Raw genomic sequence first — 15,284 nt, 5'->3', positions numbered from 1 at the left:
TGCTTGTTCCCTTGGTGTTCCAACCAAATATCCAACATCTAATGAAGCTTGTAAATATCTCCTGTACAGCTTGTAAATCTTGTACCCCACCTTGTAAATCTTGTACCATACCTTGTACATCCAAATCTTGTCCAAAACTTGTACCATATTCCAGCTTGTATTATATGCCAAAGCTTGTATCCTAGTTTGTATCCTACCACATGCACACAAAGAATCCCATTTTCACTTAAGCTTTTCACAAACCATCTACCTATCCACCTATCAACTATTACAGACATCCCACCCTTCACAACCATTTCCATCTCACAAAACCAAAACATGAACAATCTTGTACATTTGTAACATATCTTGGTCTGTCAGCTTGTACATCCTCTTTAGCTTAGTACCATTGTATCTATCCAGCTTTCGTGTCAGTTCATTCTTGATCAGCATCTTGCACACATCGCACATCTTGGTTAGCTATTCCAATGCATCCTTTAGCTAGATCTCCTGTCACCAAAGTGTTATCCTTCTTAGTTCAGCTTGCCAAACGCATCACCCATCCAAATCCATCAGCTTAGGTGCTCTCAGATAGATCCTTGCAGGATATAGCTTTCCTCATGTCTGATCTTGGTCCGTTAGTACCTCGTCCTACCCATCTTGTTGGCAAACGATTCTCTTTTGGATTTTCGCTTTCTTTTGATTTGGAATCTTCCCTTTTGGGTCTTGAAGTATCTTTTCCAAGCAATCTCCTTGTTCCCTCCTCAAGGTTGCCACAATCTTCCATATCATGGTATACTGCGAATGGGGCAATCAGAGCGTAAGGTCTTAATCAAGTCTTTTGTTTGTTTTTCTTTTCTGCTTGTGGTTTACCCAGTGTCGGTTCCACGCTACTTCCTCTGGGAATCATGTGTGATGCTGGGGCAATCCTTGCGTGTTTGTTTTGAGTCAGTCCGTCAGTCCTCTGGACGGTTGGTGAAAAGGCCTTGATGTTCTTGGTAACCTTGGCCATTAACCAACAGTCCTATAGCAAATCTAGTGCTCAACTACATGGTGGTACTTCTCTTTGAAGTATCCCCTGCTCAAAAGCTTCAATGGATTCCCTTCATCCCCATTATCCCCCATCCATATCCCGCATTTGTCTCTCCTACCCCAGCTTGTGCATCAGTATCTCTTTGGATCAATCATCACTTTTAACTTTAAGGATCCACAATCCTAGTCTTAGGGATCCACCAATCAAATCAATCCACCAAGCCTCATCTTTCGAGATCCACAATCCTAGTCCTAGGGATCTCTGAAACCCATCTTCCATCAAACCGACTCTTGGAAATCCTGTTACATTAGCATCATCCATCTCATCCCATCATCACTTCCCTTATCCTGGATTCCTTTTTATCGCGCTCCGCTCCTTCATCTTCCCCCCAATCCTGGAACGTCCTAAGCTTGCTTCCTCTTGTGCATCTGATAGCCCTTTATCATTCTCCCGTAGCGAGAGTTTCAACTAATTCAGCCCCTTCTCTTTGCCAATCTGTGTCTCTGCTCGTCTCGATTTCTTGTACTTTTCAAGAAGCCGTCGAGCCCCATTTCTCTCCCCGCCGCCTGCTTGAGGGGGCATCATCTAAGTCTAGTCTCTCCTCTTCTTATCCGAGACTGGGGCAACCTTGTTGCTAAAACATCTTCCTCGTGTCGTCTCCGTTCAAACTTCTTTGAAATAGTGTTGTCTCAACACTATGTCAAAGAGGGGCAAAATGTAGACACCTAAATTTGATTACACCACTTTGGTAATCCTATATAGCTATCTCTAAAGGCATCATTAGTTAAATTCTTATTTAATTAATCTTTTGTCATCCCTTAGCTGATTAATCTTATTAAATCATCTATAGTCCTAATTGATGAATCAAATAACCTATCATTTATCAATTAAATCCTATTCTCCTATAATATTCCAAAACCCTCATTTATTAAATAAGTCTATTTGATAAATAAAGCCCTCAAATCTAATAGCCCCTAACCTATCCCTAAATCCTCCATTTAGCCTAAACCATCCCATCCACCCATACTAACCAAGCTTAGCCACTAACTCACCCACCCTCATTAATGTCATCCACTTGCCCATCTCTAACCTCCCTAATCTAATCCTAACCCAAGCCTAACCCATCCCTTAATCATTTGCACATTCCTAAGTGAGCTTAAGACTTTCCTAAACCAAACCAAAGTCTCCTCTCCAAATATCCCACCCACCTAGTCATAAAGGAAGCCCACTATCCCTTAAATGCCCTTAAATGCTCTTACAAGCACTTATGAGGGCCATTTAAGGCCTTGAGCCTCCTTTGTTGACTCTTCCATGCCCTTTCTTCCACCAACTCACCCTGTGACATGTGTCACTCCCTGATTGGCTGTAAGGAAGCACAATCCATGTGCTCTCCTCTCATGCAATCTAAGCCCTCCTTAAGCTTTCATCTCTCCTTGCATTTTGGCCATCAATCCCTCAAGCCCTTGGCCTATAAATTAAATCCCCTCCCAAGCCATTTCATCAGAATCCATTAGCTAAAGTTATAATGCCATTTTGAGAACAAAACTCCATAACTTTTACATACATCCACATCCAAATCCAAATCCTCCATTGAAGCCATTTTGAGTATTTGAGCATACATCCTAAATCTATCAAATAGACTCATCCCCAAAACAAGAAAGGCCTCATTGAGAGAACCTCTTAATGGTTCATATTCTCAATTGAGGGCTTGTCTTTGTCTCTTTCATATGTTATGGTAGTTTAATGTGTAAATGCTTCTATTAAATTAGTATTTCTAGCATATTAGATTAGTGTATACAATTATTATAATGACAATTTTTTTATTTTATTTTTTTGGATCGGTAAACGACCGAAGCCTAGATTAGTTATTGTTATTTGTTATAATTAATTATTTTTGTATTAAGAAAATTCGAACCCAAGATCTCTCACATGAGAGGCTCACAAGTTACCGTTGTGTTGAAGGTTGTTGCTTATTATAATGACAATTTTAATAATAGTTATTAAAATATATATCTATATCTATATCTATATATCTATATATAACTATATATATATAGTTTCCATGACTCATTAATATACTAATTTATCTTGATATATATATATATATATATATATATATATATATATATATATATATATCTTCAATTAGTTCAGTCTCATAGGTTCATCCAACTGAACTAAAAAAACATCAACAGACTCATATGACTCATGATACTCTTCCTTGCGTATGTCTCCAATTGTCACAAGAAAAGAATGCCCACTTCGCACACAATTACCTTAAAGCATTTGTTTGTATGAGAAAGGAAAGGAAAACATGTTCCACTTCTTTGGGCTTCTCACCCTCTAGCCTCTTTCCCCTTACGTAGAGCTTTTGGAAAATGCAATGCATTATAAGTCAATTTTGTTTTAGAATTCTTACCAATGTAATAAAAATTGATTAGTTTTTTGTTTGCAACATGAGAGGTGTTTGCCATGGTTCAGATACCAAGGAAACACAATCTACGTTGATAGTCCAGGATTACTTGATGAAGGCAGATTACAAGATGGGAGGTTGATGGAAGATGAGCATTAGAAATTGAGAAAGAAACGAAGGGTCAAAGTAAGAAAGGTGACCCATCAAGGGTAAATCCTAGGCTGCCAGACCTTCAATCAATATTTGTAAAGAGGGTTGAAGAAAGAAAGGAGAACCCATCAAAGGTCAAACTCAGGACCCCAGGGCTATAAATGAAAATGGTAAAAAGGAAGATATTAATATTCTGGAAAAACCTAAGCATTTGAAGGATCTAGTTACTAAGAGAAAGGAGAAAGCCAACTGTTTTGAGAACCAGCTGCTGGTGTTCCCTTCCCTGGTACCTGATCCATGTCCACCATTTCCTATGAAGTTTACCTTGCTGGAGTCTAACCTTGCTCTTTAAATAAATTGTCTGAAATTGTGAACTGTGTGATTCAAAAAATGGAGACCCTGCAGGAAGTTTATGAGGCGCAGCACATCCTTGTCAGATAGTTTTATGTTGAAGTTAACAGACTCGCTATTAAGTTGTCAATGAAGGAAAACAAACACATTGGGCAAACTCAAAATTAAGAACGTGAAGGATGATTATATCTTCCAGAATTGAGAAGTCATCCCTCAGGTCAACAAACTAATCAATGAATACAGAAAACAAAAGGTTAAAATTCAAACCCTGAGTGAAGATTTAAAAAGGGGCCAGATAACTAAAATAATAGACTGTGGCTGCTGGAAAGAAAATGGAGACCATAAAAGACAACCTAAACAGGTTTATTGAAGTTAGTAAACGCAATATTTGAAACGGCAAGATGGGAATCAAGATCCTGACTCAGAGGCTACAGAAGACTGATGGAGAACTGAAGATTTCCATTTCAAAGGGTATGATGAGACAACAGATCACATTGCTAGAATAAGAAGCAGCAGGAAAAGAAGCCACAAAGAAGTATATATATACTTATATAGACTGTTGTGGGGTTTTCACACCATGGCCCCATTGCAAATGGGGACCCCCTTTTTTCTCTTGGTCTTGTCCTTTTGGCTTGAGTTCTTGGTAGTCTTGGGCTAGGTCTTCTAAGGTCCCCTCTTTCGAATAAGAATTGGTAAAATTGGTCAAGTCTAGAAAGTGTTGTCCATGTGGCTCCCAAAGTGGAAATTGTTTGCTTGTCTGAAAATTGAATGTCTTGACATACTATTTTTAGTAAGTCTATTTATAGTAAATTTCAACTGTCTCTTAGATTGACCTTATTTCAACCTAGGAATAACTTACTATTATTAGTAAGTCTATCTATAGCAAATTTCACTACCTCCCAGATTGAGCTTATTTTGACTTTGGAACAACTTACTATTTTTTAAAAGTCTATTTTTAGTAAGTCTATTTATAGTAAATTTCACTGTCTCTTGGATTGCCCTTATTTTGACTTTGGGACAACTTACTATTTTTAGAAAGTCTAATTTTGGCAGGTTCATTTTGGCAACAAGTGACCTCTAGTTGATAAAGAGCAAAAAAGGTATCTGTTTCTATATCCAAAAGAATGAGCAAGCAAGACAGTCAATCAAAAAATGGTTAAGTCCAGAATCACCTTTGAAATATCCAAAAGTGGAAATCCATGAAAATATCAAGAAAAATGGTTCTCGTGGAATTCTTCTATCATGGACAAAATACATGATCATTCAAAAAATTCTGCCTTGGAGAAAAATGGTTGTCGTGGAATTCTTTCATCATGGACAAAATCCACGATCACTCCAAAAATACCGCCATGGAGAAAAATGGTTGTGGAATTCTTCCATCATGGATAAATCCATGACCACTCAAAAATTCCTGCCTTGGAGAAAAATAGTTGTTGTGGAATTCTTTCATCACGAACAAAATCCATGATCACTTAAAAATTCCTGCCTTGGAGAAAAATAGTTGTCACAGAACTCTTCCATCATGGACATAATCCATGACCACTCAAAAAATCCTACCTTGGAGAAAAATGGTTGTTGCGGAATTCTTCCATCATGGACAAAATCCTTGACCACTCAAAAAACCCATCTTCGAGAACGATAGTTGTTGCAAAATTCTTCCATCATGGACAAAATCCATGACCACTCAAAATTTTCTCCAACAAGAAAACTGGAAATCTTGGAAAAAATGTCTAAGTGTTGGAAATTTCTCCTTCATGGAAGAAAAAATGGTTTAGTGTTGGAAATTTTCTCCTTCATGGAAGAAAAAATGGCTAAATGTTGGAAATTTTCTCCTTCATGGAAGAAAAAACAGCGAAGTGTTGGAAAATTTCTCTTTCATGGCAGAAAAAATGGTTAAGTGTTGGAAAGTTTCTCCTTCATAGAAGAAAGAATGGCTTAAGTGTTGAAAAATTTCTCCTCCATGGAAGAAAAAATGGCTCAGTTTCGGAAAATTTTGCCTTCATGGAAGAGAAAAATGGCTCCTTCATGGAAGAAAAATGGCTAAGTGATTGAAATTTCTCCTTCATGGAAAAATGAATTATGATTAAGTGTTGGAAAATTTCTTCTCCATCGAACAAAGTTCAAGGAATAGATAATATTTGGTAAGTATGAAATTTGGCGAAGTGTTGGAAATTTCTCCTTCATGGAAGAAAAGATAGGTTAAGTGTTAGAAATTTCTACCTCATAGAAGAAAAAATGGCTAGGTATTGAAAAATTTCTCCTCCAAATCTCAAATTTCACCCTCTTCAAGTGTGCACCCATGACTGGAAAAATGATTGATGATGATAAACAAAAAGGGGGAATTCTTCAAAAACATAAGAAAAGGCATAACTGTGAATTTAAAGCATTTTAGGAGAAATGAGGAGAAAACTCTAGTTCTAGAAATTCAAGAAAGATGCTCAAATCCAAAATTCTAGTACCAACATCAAAGACATCCAAGTACTAAGTGATCTGGTCCCAGGCATTCAAGGTTCAAAGATCAAAGTTCAAATCCAAAAGTCCAAGAACATGGTTTAGGAAGTTCAATATGAGGAAATTCTAAAGTGACAAAATCATCGGCAACAGATTCCAATCCATTACAAGGAGATAAATTTCCAAGCAGGTACATGAAAGATGGGATGTTCGAGGAGAGATTGTCAAAAAAGTCAGTAAAAGTTAAATCTTAGTTAAAAAAATGACGCAATTAGAAAGGAATCAAGCTTACGTGGCCTCCATCATGATTTTGTCGTACCCAATTATCTATACTGATGAGTTGAGGTCTCCAAGTCAGACTTCTATGCATTCAGAGAATGGAATCAAGAATAATCTATTCAAGGAAGACTAAGCATTTATCGAGGAATGGACATGCATAATGGATATTTATTGCACCTCACTCTCTTTTTGCGCAAGCATGCATAGTGGAAATTTATTACCCACAATGGTAGTGGGTTTCTTATTGCATTAATGTAGATTCCTTTTCTTTGCCCTAACCCTAATTAGGGCTGATGTGACATGATCTAGGTCATTGGTTATTGTGATCATCTAGGCCACCTGTTGTAATCGAGGGCCCATATAACGGCCTCACTCCTCATTTGTAAAGAGGAGGATTTTTTGAGATTGTTGCTATGAGCTACTGAGATAAATAGAGTTTTCATTGAAGCTTGGTGAATACTTGATGTGTCTTGGTGCTTGCTTGTTCTCTTAAATTCTCTCATTTAGATTTAAGTTTAGTTTAGTTAAAGTGTTGTGATTGCAATGGAGAAGATGATGGTGTATTGATGAATTCCTTTGGTCCATACTTTTGACATTTTAGTGATTCTAAATCGTTGTGCAAAGTTAGCTTGGACCCCTTTCATGCATATGTTTAACTTCTATCATTCATATACATTGTTCTTTATGATGGTGTATGTGGTGGTTTGAAAATCTTTCGCATAACCCTTGAAGATTGCACCAGTTCACACGTAGTTGTAGTATAATTTCGCAAAGCAAAGCTCGGTAAATTGAGGAATTTGTCCACCGGAATACCATCTATTGTCATCATTTCCCTTAGGAGTAGAATAGAACATCTAAACCCTATCTTATTTCATTTCTGCATCTTTTGTGAAAATCCAAAAAAAGAAGTACTTTATTGCAAAACCTTTAGATAGCTCCCACATCTAGTATGGCTTGAAATGAATCTAAATAAACATAGGTAAGGCCCCTTGTGATCATCAGAAAATCACATCAACCACCAAGCTTGTCTACAGTCAAGACCTAACATTGAAGGAACCTTGGAGTCATCGTATGATCTTCTTGCATTTCGGTATTTTGTTCTATTGTTTGAGGGGTCATAAAACACACATCAACATAGACTTTTTGGACCTACAATATAATTATTACAAACAAGAACTTGAAGCTGAAGAAATTTTGAAAAGGTCATACGTCTATCTAGTGGTGTGTTTTCTGTTGTGTATGATACTCTGTGCAACTTTCTTCAGCTTTGTTGGTATTTATACTGATAGTTTACTAAATTTTCGCTAGTTGTGAAGGGTCCTAGGGTTCCTCCAAAACCTCTTTTACCCTTTTTTAATCAATAACAGGACTCACCCGACTTGCACCAATAGCCAGAATAAACAATATCACAATTACAAACAATCAAAATCTGATATGTATTGACAATGATGATTAATTCACCATCTGAATAACACAAGAAATACGTCTAATTTCAAAAATTAAACACAAATTACACATGATCACAGTGATTTGGCTTCAATTGATGCCCATGATATCTATGAACAAGAGCATATGAAACACTCTTTCTAAATCAAAAACAAAAAAGTATGGGTCAATGAGTTTGCCTCAAAAAAACTACACAGTTGAATCCTTATAGCAATATCAAATATCTCCTATTTATGAACTGATGAGCTTAATGGCCTTTCTAATGAATGGTTCATAAAGCACAACACTTGTTGAAGGTTTTGCAAATGGGTTTGCAAGCAAAGTGGGCTTAACCTTGGAGGAAACTCCATGGTTAAGCGCACTTGAGCTAGAGTGGTACTGAGATGAGTGACCTTCAAGGAGTTTCAGTCCTTCAGCTCTGTGAGCATCACCTAGATGCAATGAGTGCTAAGAGTTCCATTCATTCTCTTGAAAGATGGGTTCTTGTGAACCACTACTCATGAAACATGAGTCAATGAATTTGACTCAATAAACTACACAATTGAATCCTGATTGCAATATAACAATTTGACTTGCTGCGGAAAATATCTCCCACTTATCAAATATAACCATGATACTTTTGTATGCCAGCACAAACACCTCAGATTGAAACTTCATGTAAATTAAGATCAGTCTTCCAAAAAAAAGTTAAAAATGTACAAGCAGATATATAACTTGAAAAATAGTTAAACATTTACAAGCACACAAATTTAGCTTTTCAAAACATCACATGTTCACGAGTATAAAGAGTTTTGTAATTTCAGTTTCCAGTTTCCTTGATGAAAAAAATCAACAGCTTAAGTTGTAGAATTGTAGAATAAGTACCTGGTCAAATGCAGGGAAAATGTAATCTGCAAATTGAATTTCTACTATTGCCCGGTTTCCCTGTATATAATTGTATAATCACAAGCATGTCAAATAAGAGTGATTAAAAATTAGTTGTAAACAACTTTACTCATGTAAAAGTAGACTGGGAATTTTCTTTTTCCCTTGAACAGATCAATATTGATTCGAAGTCCATGATTTGGAAACAAAAATTGATGTCCAATTCTAATTAATGGGAAGATGTAACTAAAAAAGGTGCAGTACTCACCATTGCAGCCAGTCCAATTCCAAATCCAACAATTCCCTGAATATCAGGAATTATGTTGTAAGATTCATATAAATGTGCATTATCTATCTCTAGCAAAATATTTGACCTGGATTTGATAGGAAAGTTAAATCAATGAATGACATGCATCAATAGTAATACAAAGAAACAAAATAGAGTACCTGTTCACAAAGAGGAGTGTTAAAAACTCGGTCTCTACCAAACTGATCTGCTAATCCCGTTGTGCAACGAAAAACCCCACCAAAGCCCACATCCTCCCCAAATACATAAGATCTGCATGTCAACAATTCTCTGAAATAACAGAAATAGAAAGGACCTTTTGCCTTATGAACTACAACCAGTATGATTATTGTTGAACAACAAAAGCCTTAAACCCCTATAACCATAACACAGTCATCCATTAACAATAGTTGTGACTGTCAATGGAAATGATAAAGATTATTTACTATTAGTGTAGATTTTTCACAAATTTGAGTGAGAAGACACAAGCCTTTCTAAATATATGTATACAAGCGATACTAATACAGGATTATAATATATAAACAAACTTTAAAATGCCGTGAGTGCTGCTCAGTAGAATGGTCAGACCAAACTTGGGAATTTAAAGCAGAGACATTTTTTGATATGAAACTATGATGCATTTTGTTTAGCACCAGCCATCTTGAGCTTGTGAAAGGTAAATGTGAAAAGTAAAGAGCTCCTTTGGCATTATTCTAGGGTGCAATCCAAGAGGAGAATTCAGACCTTGGGAAAAATTGCATACGATGATCCTCAATTTTTGTTCCAAAATAATCCCAGTCATAACAGGCAACGTAAAGATGGGGATCACAATCATATCTTTTGCAGAACCCCTTCATTGGGCCCCAAGAAGCTGAATTTTGATCGTGATGGGACAGGTTCTATTCTCTTTTGCAGCTCTGGAGAAAGGCTTATGTTAACTACGTCATTGTACATCAGTAATCTAGTTATTTAAGAGGAATCACAAAATCATCCTTGGAGCTATGTATCAAAATGTATCTATAGATTAGTGGTTGGTTAGTATCCTGAGAGAAGCCTATCTGTTTGCTCAAGAATTCAAGAAAATCAAATGGTAGTATTATTTTGAATAAGGGAACAATGCTGTGGACCATCTATCTAATTGACATGTAGATTGGCCCGGTTTTAAAGTAAGTCAACCCTCTCTGATTGGGAACACTTAAATATCATTTTGACCCCATGTCATGTCAAGTTGAACAGACTGACACTTTTTGAGCTCGTTGTCATATCCCCTACTCACATTCTATATTCATTTACCAGAACATAGTTGCTCCCTAGCTGTATCTGACTTGACATCTCTTCATCATTTTGTGGCTATAAATCATCCAACCATACATTCGGGGTTCATCTGGGTCAGTCTTCTTTGTGTGGTTTATCTTTGGTGTTTGGACTTTGAAGTTAACAGCTTTTGCTAAGATGGATGAAGAATTTGGGATTTTGGCAACTGTAACTCAATCAATCTGTCTGCACTCGTGATGCTCCCACTTTGGCTTTGTGAGGTTTTGAAAAAGGAGGTGCTTAGCACCAAGGCTTCATGCCCACTCATACAAGTGCTTCCCAATCAGACTCCACAATAGAGTCAAGAACACAGAGGCATTGATTTACATCATACACTATCAGCTGCCTGAATCTCATCTAGATTGTCAAGTATGTAAAGAACTCTTTAGCTCTGAAGCTAGTGGTCTAGCCAGGAGATAGACTCTTTAGGGGATAAGTCCCCTCTACCTCCAAGGACATGCCTGCCACAGAGTAGTAGCTCATCTGCTCCTACGCTCTTCCCAATCAAGAGATATTATGGCTTCCCAGCTATGGAAATTACTGCCAATTGAATGGTGCAAGGAAAGACAGCTCTAGCAATGATGATGGCAGTAGTCAATGTTCAAAAGTTGAAGGATTGCCATGCAAACAATAAGAAGCTTGATGTAATTGGTATTTAATATAGCCCTGCCAGTCTGTAAGTTGATCTGTCTTTCAGATTCTATTGAGATATAGTTTTGGTAGTCAAGATTAGATTCTTAGTTATTTTCTTGTATGTCGTTTCAGCATATTGTAATAGAGGTTCCATACTATGTCCATTTATAGATTTCTGCTTGTAGCAATTGATAGCCATGGACACCAGTTTGAAACTCGATCTTAATTAGTCAGCTGGCGGCTGATAAAAGCATTATGCCCTTTGTTTTTAACTCTTCCTATGTTATTGTATTGTTCAGATTATACCTTTTAAATTCTAGTGGGCATTATCCCCAAATGTAACCCCCAGTCCCACTTGTTAATCCAAATTAAACAAACATTTTCATTGTAGATGACTATTATTTAATGCTTATAGAAGCGTGATGAATGCTTATAGAAGCGTGATGAAATTTGTTGAGCTGGCAAAAACAAGTTCAAGGTTATCGATGAGAAGAGTTTTCAGTTTTCCTCGTCCCAAACGTTTTCTTGGTGATCAAAATTTCATTTAAATATTCTTGGTTTCGATGCAAAATTTAAAGCCAACTAAGATTCACAAATCATTTATGAGGAAAAAAAGGCTTTACCTTACCACAAGATAAAGAAAAATACTAAATTCTTGATTTGATCAATTGCCAGTTATTACCCATGTTGTGATTATCAATGGCACAAATCAAAGCCTGAGAGAAATTATGTGCTTCATTTGTCAAGATATAAACCATCTACATCATCAAACAGGCTTATTTGTTGCATATTTTACAGTATGTTAATTGGTCTGGAAGTTGCTAAGAGAAATTCAAAAATCAGATGGGATGCCTTCGGGACATATAAAGTTGAAAAATTACCAGTGTTAGAATTTTTTTTTTTTAATGAATAGTCCTTTTCTATTAAAAAATAATATACTAGTTACAATTCACAAAAAAGGGCCAGGGGATACAATATCACCCTGCGAGAGTTCACACGGCCGAAGCCGAAATGAACAACTATTCATCAAAAAACAACATTAAGCAACCCCTCGAGCTGCCAAAGCAATGCCAGCTAAGGGGGGTGGTTCATCGCGATCATGGAAACCCCAATCATCCTTGGGATTGGCAGGCGAGCTGGGAACAATCCAGCCATAAACAACATCATCAGGGACCTCGTCTCCATCCTTCATATCAGCTCGCGAGAGTGAAATAGCCAACTCCAACTGAAACGACCATTTGCCAAAAACCACACGAGGAGCACCAAAAGGGGGAGCCACCAGCCTTAGGGACCAACCGGAGCCACAACAAGGCGAAGACCAAGCAGCGACACCAACCACCATCGCCACCACTAGGAGAGTGGTGCGGGAAGCCTGTGAGAGTGGTGTGTGTGAGAGCGGCAAGCAAATCAGCTATGCCCCCAATGGCAGCCCCTGGGTGGAGTGTGATCTGTCGAGACATCAGGAGGCACTCTAGCAACTATACAAGGAGCATTACCGCAATGATTGAGTAGCTCCTAGAGGTGGGCCACCTCTAGAGCCACCTTATTGACTTAGACTTGAATCTGCATCATTACATTGTTACAAATGCATGCTTTAGTGTACATAGCAACATTTATGTCAAGAAAACTGTGAGTGAAAAGAACAACATTCCTATCTTTCCACAAAGTAAACAAAATCTTCATCCTGAAAGTATGCCAAATCTAGAACCTGGGGAAGTCACCCAACAAAACCATATGCCAAGAAAAAGGTTCTGGCCAAAATGGCTTGAAGAAATCATGAATATAGTGCCAATAGTTTTGAGCACATCTACAGAACCAAAATATATGCAAAAAAGACTAGTTGCCCACAAAATGGACACCGAGGATCTAGAACCCCAATATCCTTGAGTCGAGGCCCAAGGGAAGACCTTGAAACATCAAGCACAAGCAAAATGGGCAATCTTGTTCTCAGTAATGGCACTCCATATAGTGTTGAAACGCTTTCTCCACTAAGAAAGGGAAGACTATAGATGCCAGCACTAGTTGAGGGTATCCGCCATCGGCAAATGCGGAGAAAGTCATCGATACCCCAAACTTGGTTTGTAGCTGGTGAAGGGAGTGGCAGGATACCACTTCTAGTCTGTCCACCAAGGTCGAACAGACTGAATACCCACCTTGTGAATTAAGTGATATGGTATTGTAGAAAGCAATAGATCAAAAGTTTGCCAATCTAAACAGGCAAGACAAAACTGGACTTGCATATCTTCCCAAGATCTGAGACTCGTAAAGAACCTAGAAAAGAGGTCCTTAGGTGTCTTGATGCGACATTTGAAAAAACGCAGAGCACTAGCACCTTGAGTCTTGGCCAGAGGAACACCCTGGATGGCAAATATTGGAGACCATCAAATATTCTGTTGATTCAAAGAGAGCCCATCACGGAACCCATCATCAGACCAATGAAGTCAAGGCTTGACAACTTCCCAAGCTTTCCATATGCTCTTGATAACAAAAGAGGCCTGTATGTGAACAAGTTCCCACATGATGAGAAGGGTTTGAAAGCCAATCCCCTTCCATGCAAGCCTATTAACAGGAAACCCAGAAGAAATACAATGCCGAACCAAAACTTTCCAAGCTTCATCTCCAGTAATGGCACGTATAATCCATTTGGCACAAAGAGCGAGGCCTTGCTTCTATGTGGAAAGAAGGCCAAGGCCTCCAAACTCTTTGGGGAGACAACAAAAATCCCAAGCCACTTTGTGAAAGCCATGATGGTCAGAACCAGAAGCCCAAAGAAAGTCACAAAGTGTTCACTCTAATCTCATATAAGAGGCTTTGGAAGGAGCCCAACAGGAAGAATAATAAACATGCGTAGCTGCTAGGACCTTTGAACAATGTAATAACCCCAATAGGTTATAACTTCTTCAAACACCAAAAAACTTTATACTTCAGTTGTTTGACATTTCATGAAACACTTTGCAAGCAAGCTCTGATACCACTGTAATGGCCCTCCTCAAATCTGCTCTCAAAAATGCTGATAAATGCTCAAGGAATTTCATCAAACAATTCACATGCATGGGACGTATGACTGATATAGTATTTCAGCTTGCTTTAAATGACTTTTTCTTCAATTTGCATCAATGAGAATCTTGTGCTAGAAGACTCAAAATGGACTACACAATGACCTAACATGAATGTGCAACTTATTCTGACAATATTCAATGCATATATGTAACTGAAACTACTTGCAATATGCAACTATAGCAACTAGTATTTTTGACAAACACTTGGGATGTAAAATTATAACATTATTTATGCCAAAAAGAGAACCTATAGCCAATTGACATTTTGTCAAACAATTGGCATGCAAACTAATAAGTTGATCATGAATAAAATGAACACCTACAGCCATCTGGCATTTCTACAAACAGTTGGTATGCAAACTAACTAGCTGATAAATAATAATAGTAAATTGCTCAAATGACATCAGCAACTATTATCTTCTTAATTTGCAATGAAATTTCTAATACAATGCTCATGAAATATGGCCAAGACTTTGGGCATTTACATGGATTACAAAATGATAATGCTGGTATAATGCACACTTACAGCTGAAACTTATAACACCCTAAAAAAACAATACTAATAAAGGAACCTGGTTGTAGATGGCTGTAATAATTTTCTTCAATGCTGCCCCTTCTGCTTTGTTTTTCCGATTTGCTTTTTCGAATTGCTTTTTCGGACTGCTTTTTCAGCCTGCTTTTTCGGTTCCGCTTTTTCCGCCTGCTTTTTTGATTCCGCTTTTTCGGACTGCTTTTTCAGCCTGCTTTTTCGGTTCCACTTTTTCGGACTGCTTTTTCAGGCTTCTTTTTCGGCCTGCTTTTCTGATTCCGCTTTTTCGGACTGTTTTTTCATATCTGCTTTTTCAGACTGCTACCCTGTTGAATCTCAAGACCATATCTTTCAATGGCATCAAGATTTTCAGCTTGAAGGGATTTCGTCCTTCAAACTATTGAGACATAATCTCCAGAAAATTTCCCAATTTTTTTGATATTTCCAACCATGCATAAAAGAAGCTCTTCCATTTCTTTTATAGTGTTCTCACAAGA

General features: G+C 37.6%; 1 protein-coding gene across 1 annotated transcript in view; it reads right to left on the bottom strand.

Annotated features, from left to right (window-relative positions):
* The window catches only part of LOC149541877 (2-oxoisovalerate dehydrogenase subunit beta 1, mitochondrial-like), a 46,090-nt gene that overhangs the window by 18,672 nt on the left and 12,134 nt on the right, over positions 1 to 15,284 (bottom strand). Inside the window, exons 2-4 of the mRNA XM_089796953.1 lie at positions 9,414 to 9,525; positions 9,235 to 9,270; positions 8,967 to 9,026 (exon numbers count right to left, since the gene is read on the bottom strand). Of these exons, the coding sequence (XP_089653079.1) occupies positions 8,967 to 9,026; positions 9,235 to 9,270; positions 9,414 to 9,525 (208 nt within the window). The remainder of the gene's footprint in view (positions 1 to 8,966; positions 9,027 to 9,234; positions 9,271 to 9,413; positions 9,526 to 15,284) is intronic.

The sequence above is a fragment of the Cupressus sempervirens genome, chromosome 8 (genome assembly GCF_028749045.1).
Source record: "Cupressus sempervirens isolate cs-2001-9-10 chromosome 8, ASM2874904v1, whole genome shotgun sequence".
Taxonomy (NCBI): domain Eukaryota; kingdom Viridiplantae; phylum Streptophyta; class Pinopsida; order Cupressales; family Cupressaceae; genus Cupressus; species Cupressus sempervirens.
This window is presented reverse-complemented; position numbering and strand designations above follow the sequence as displayed.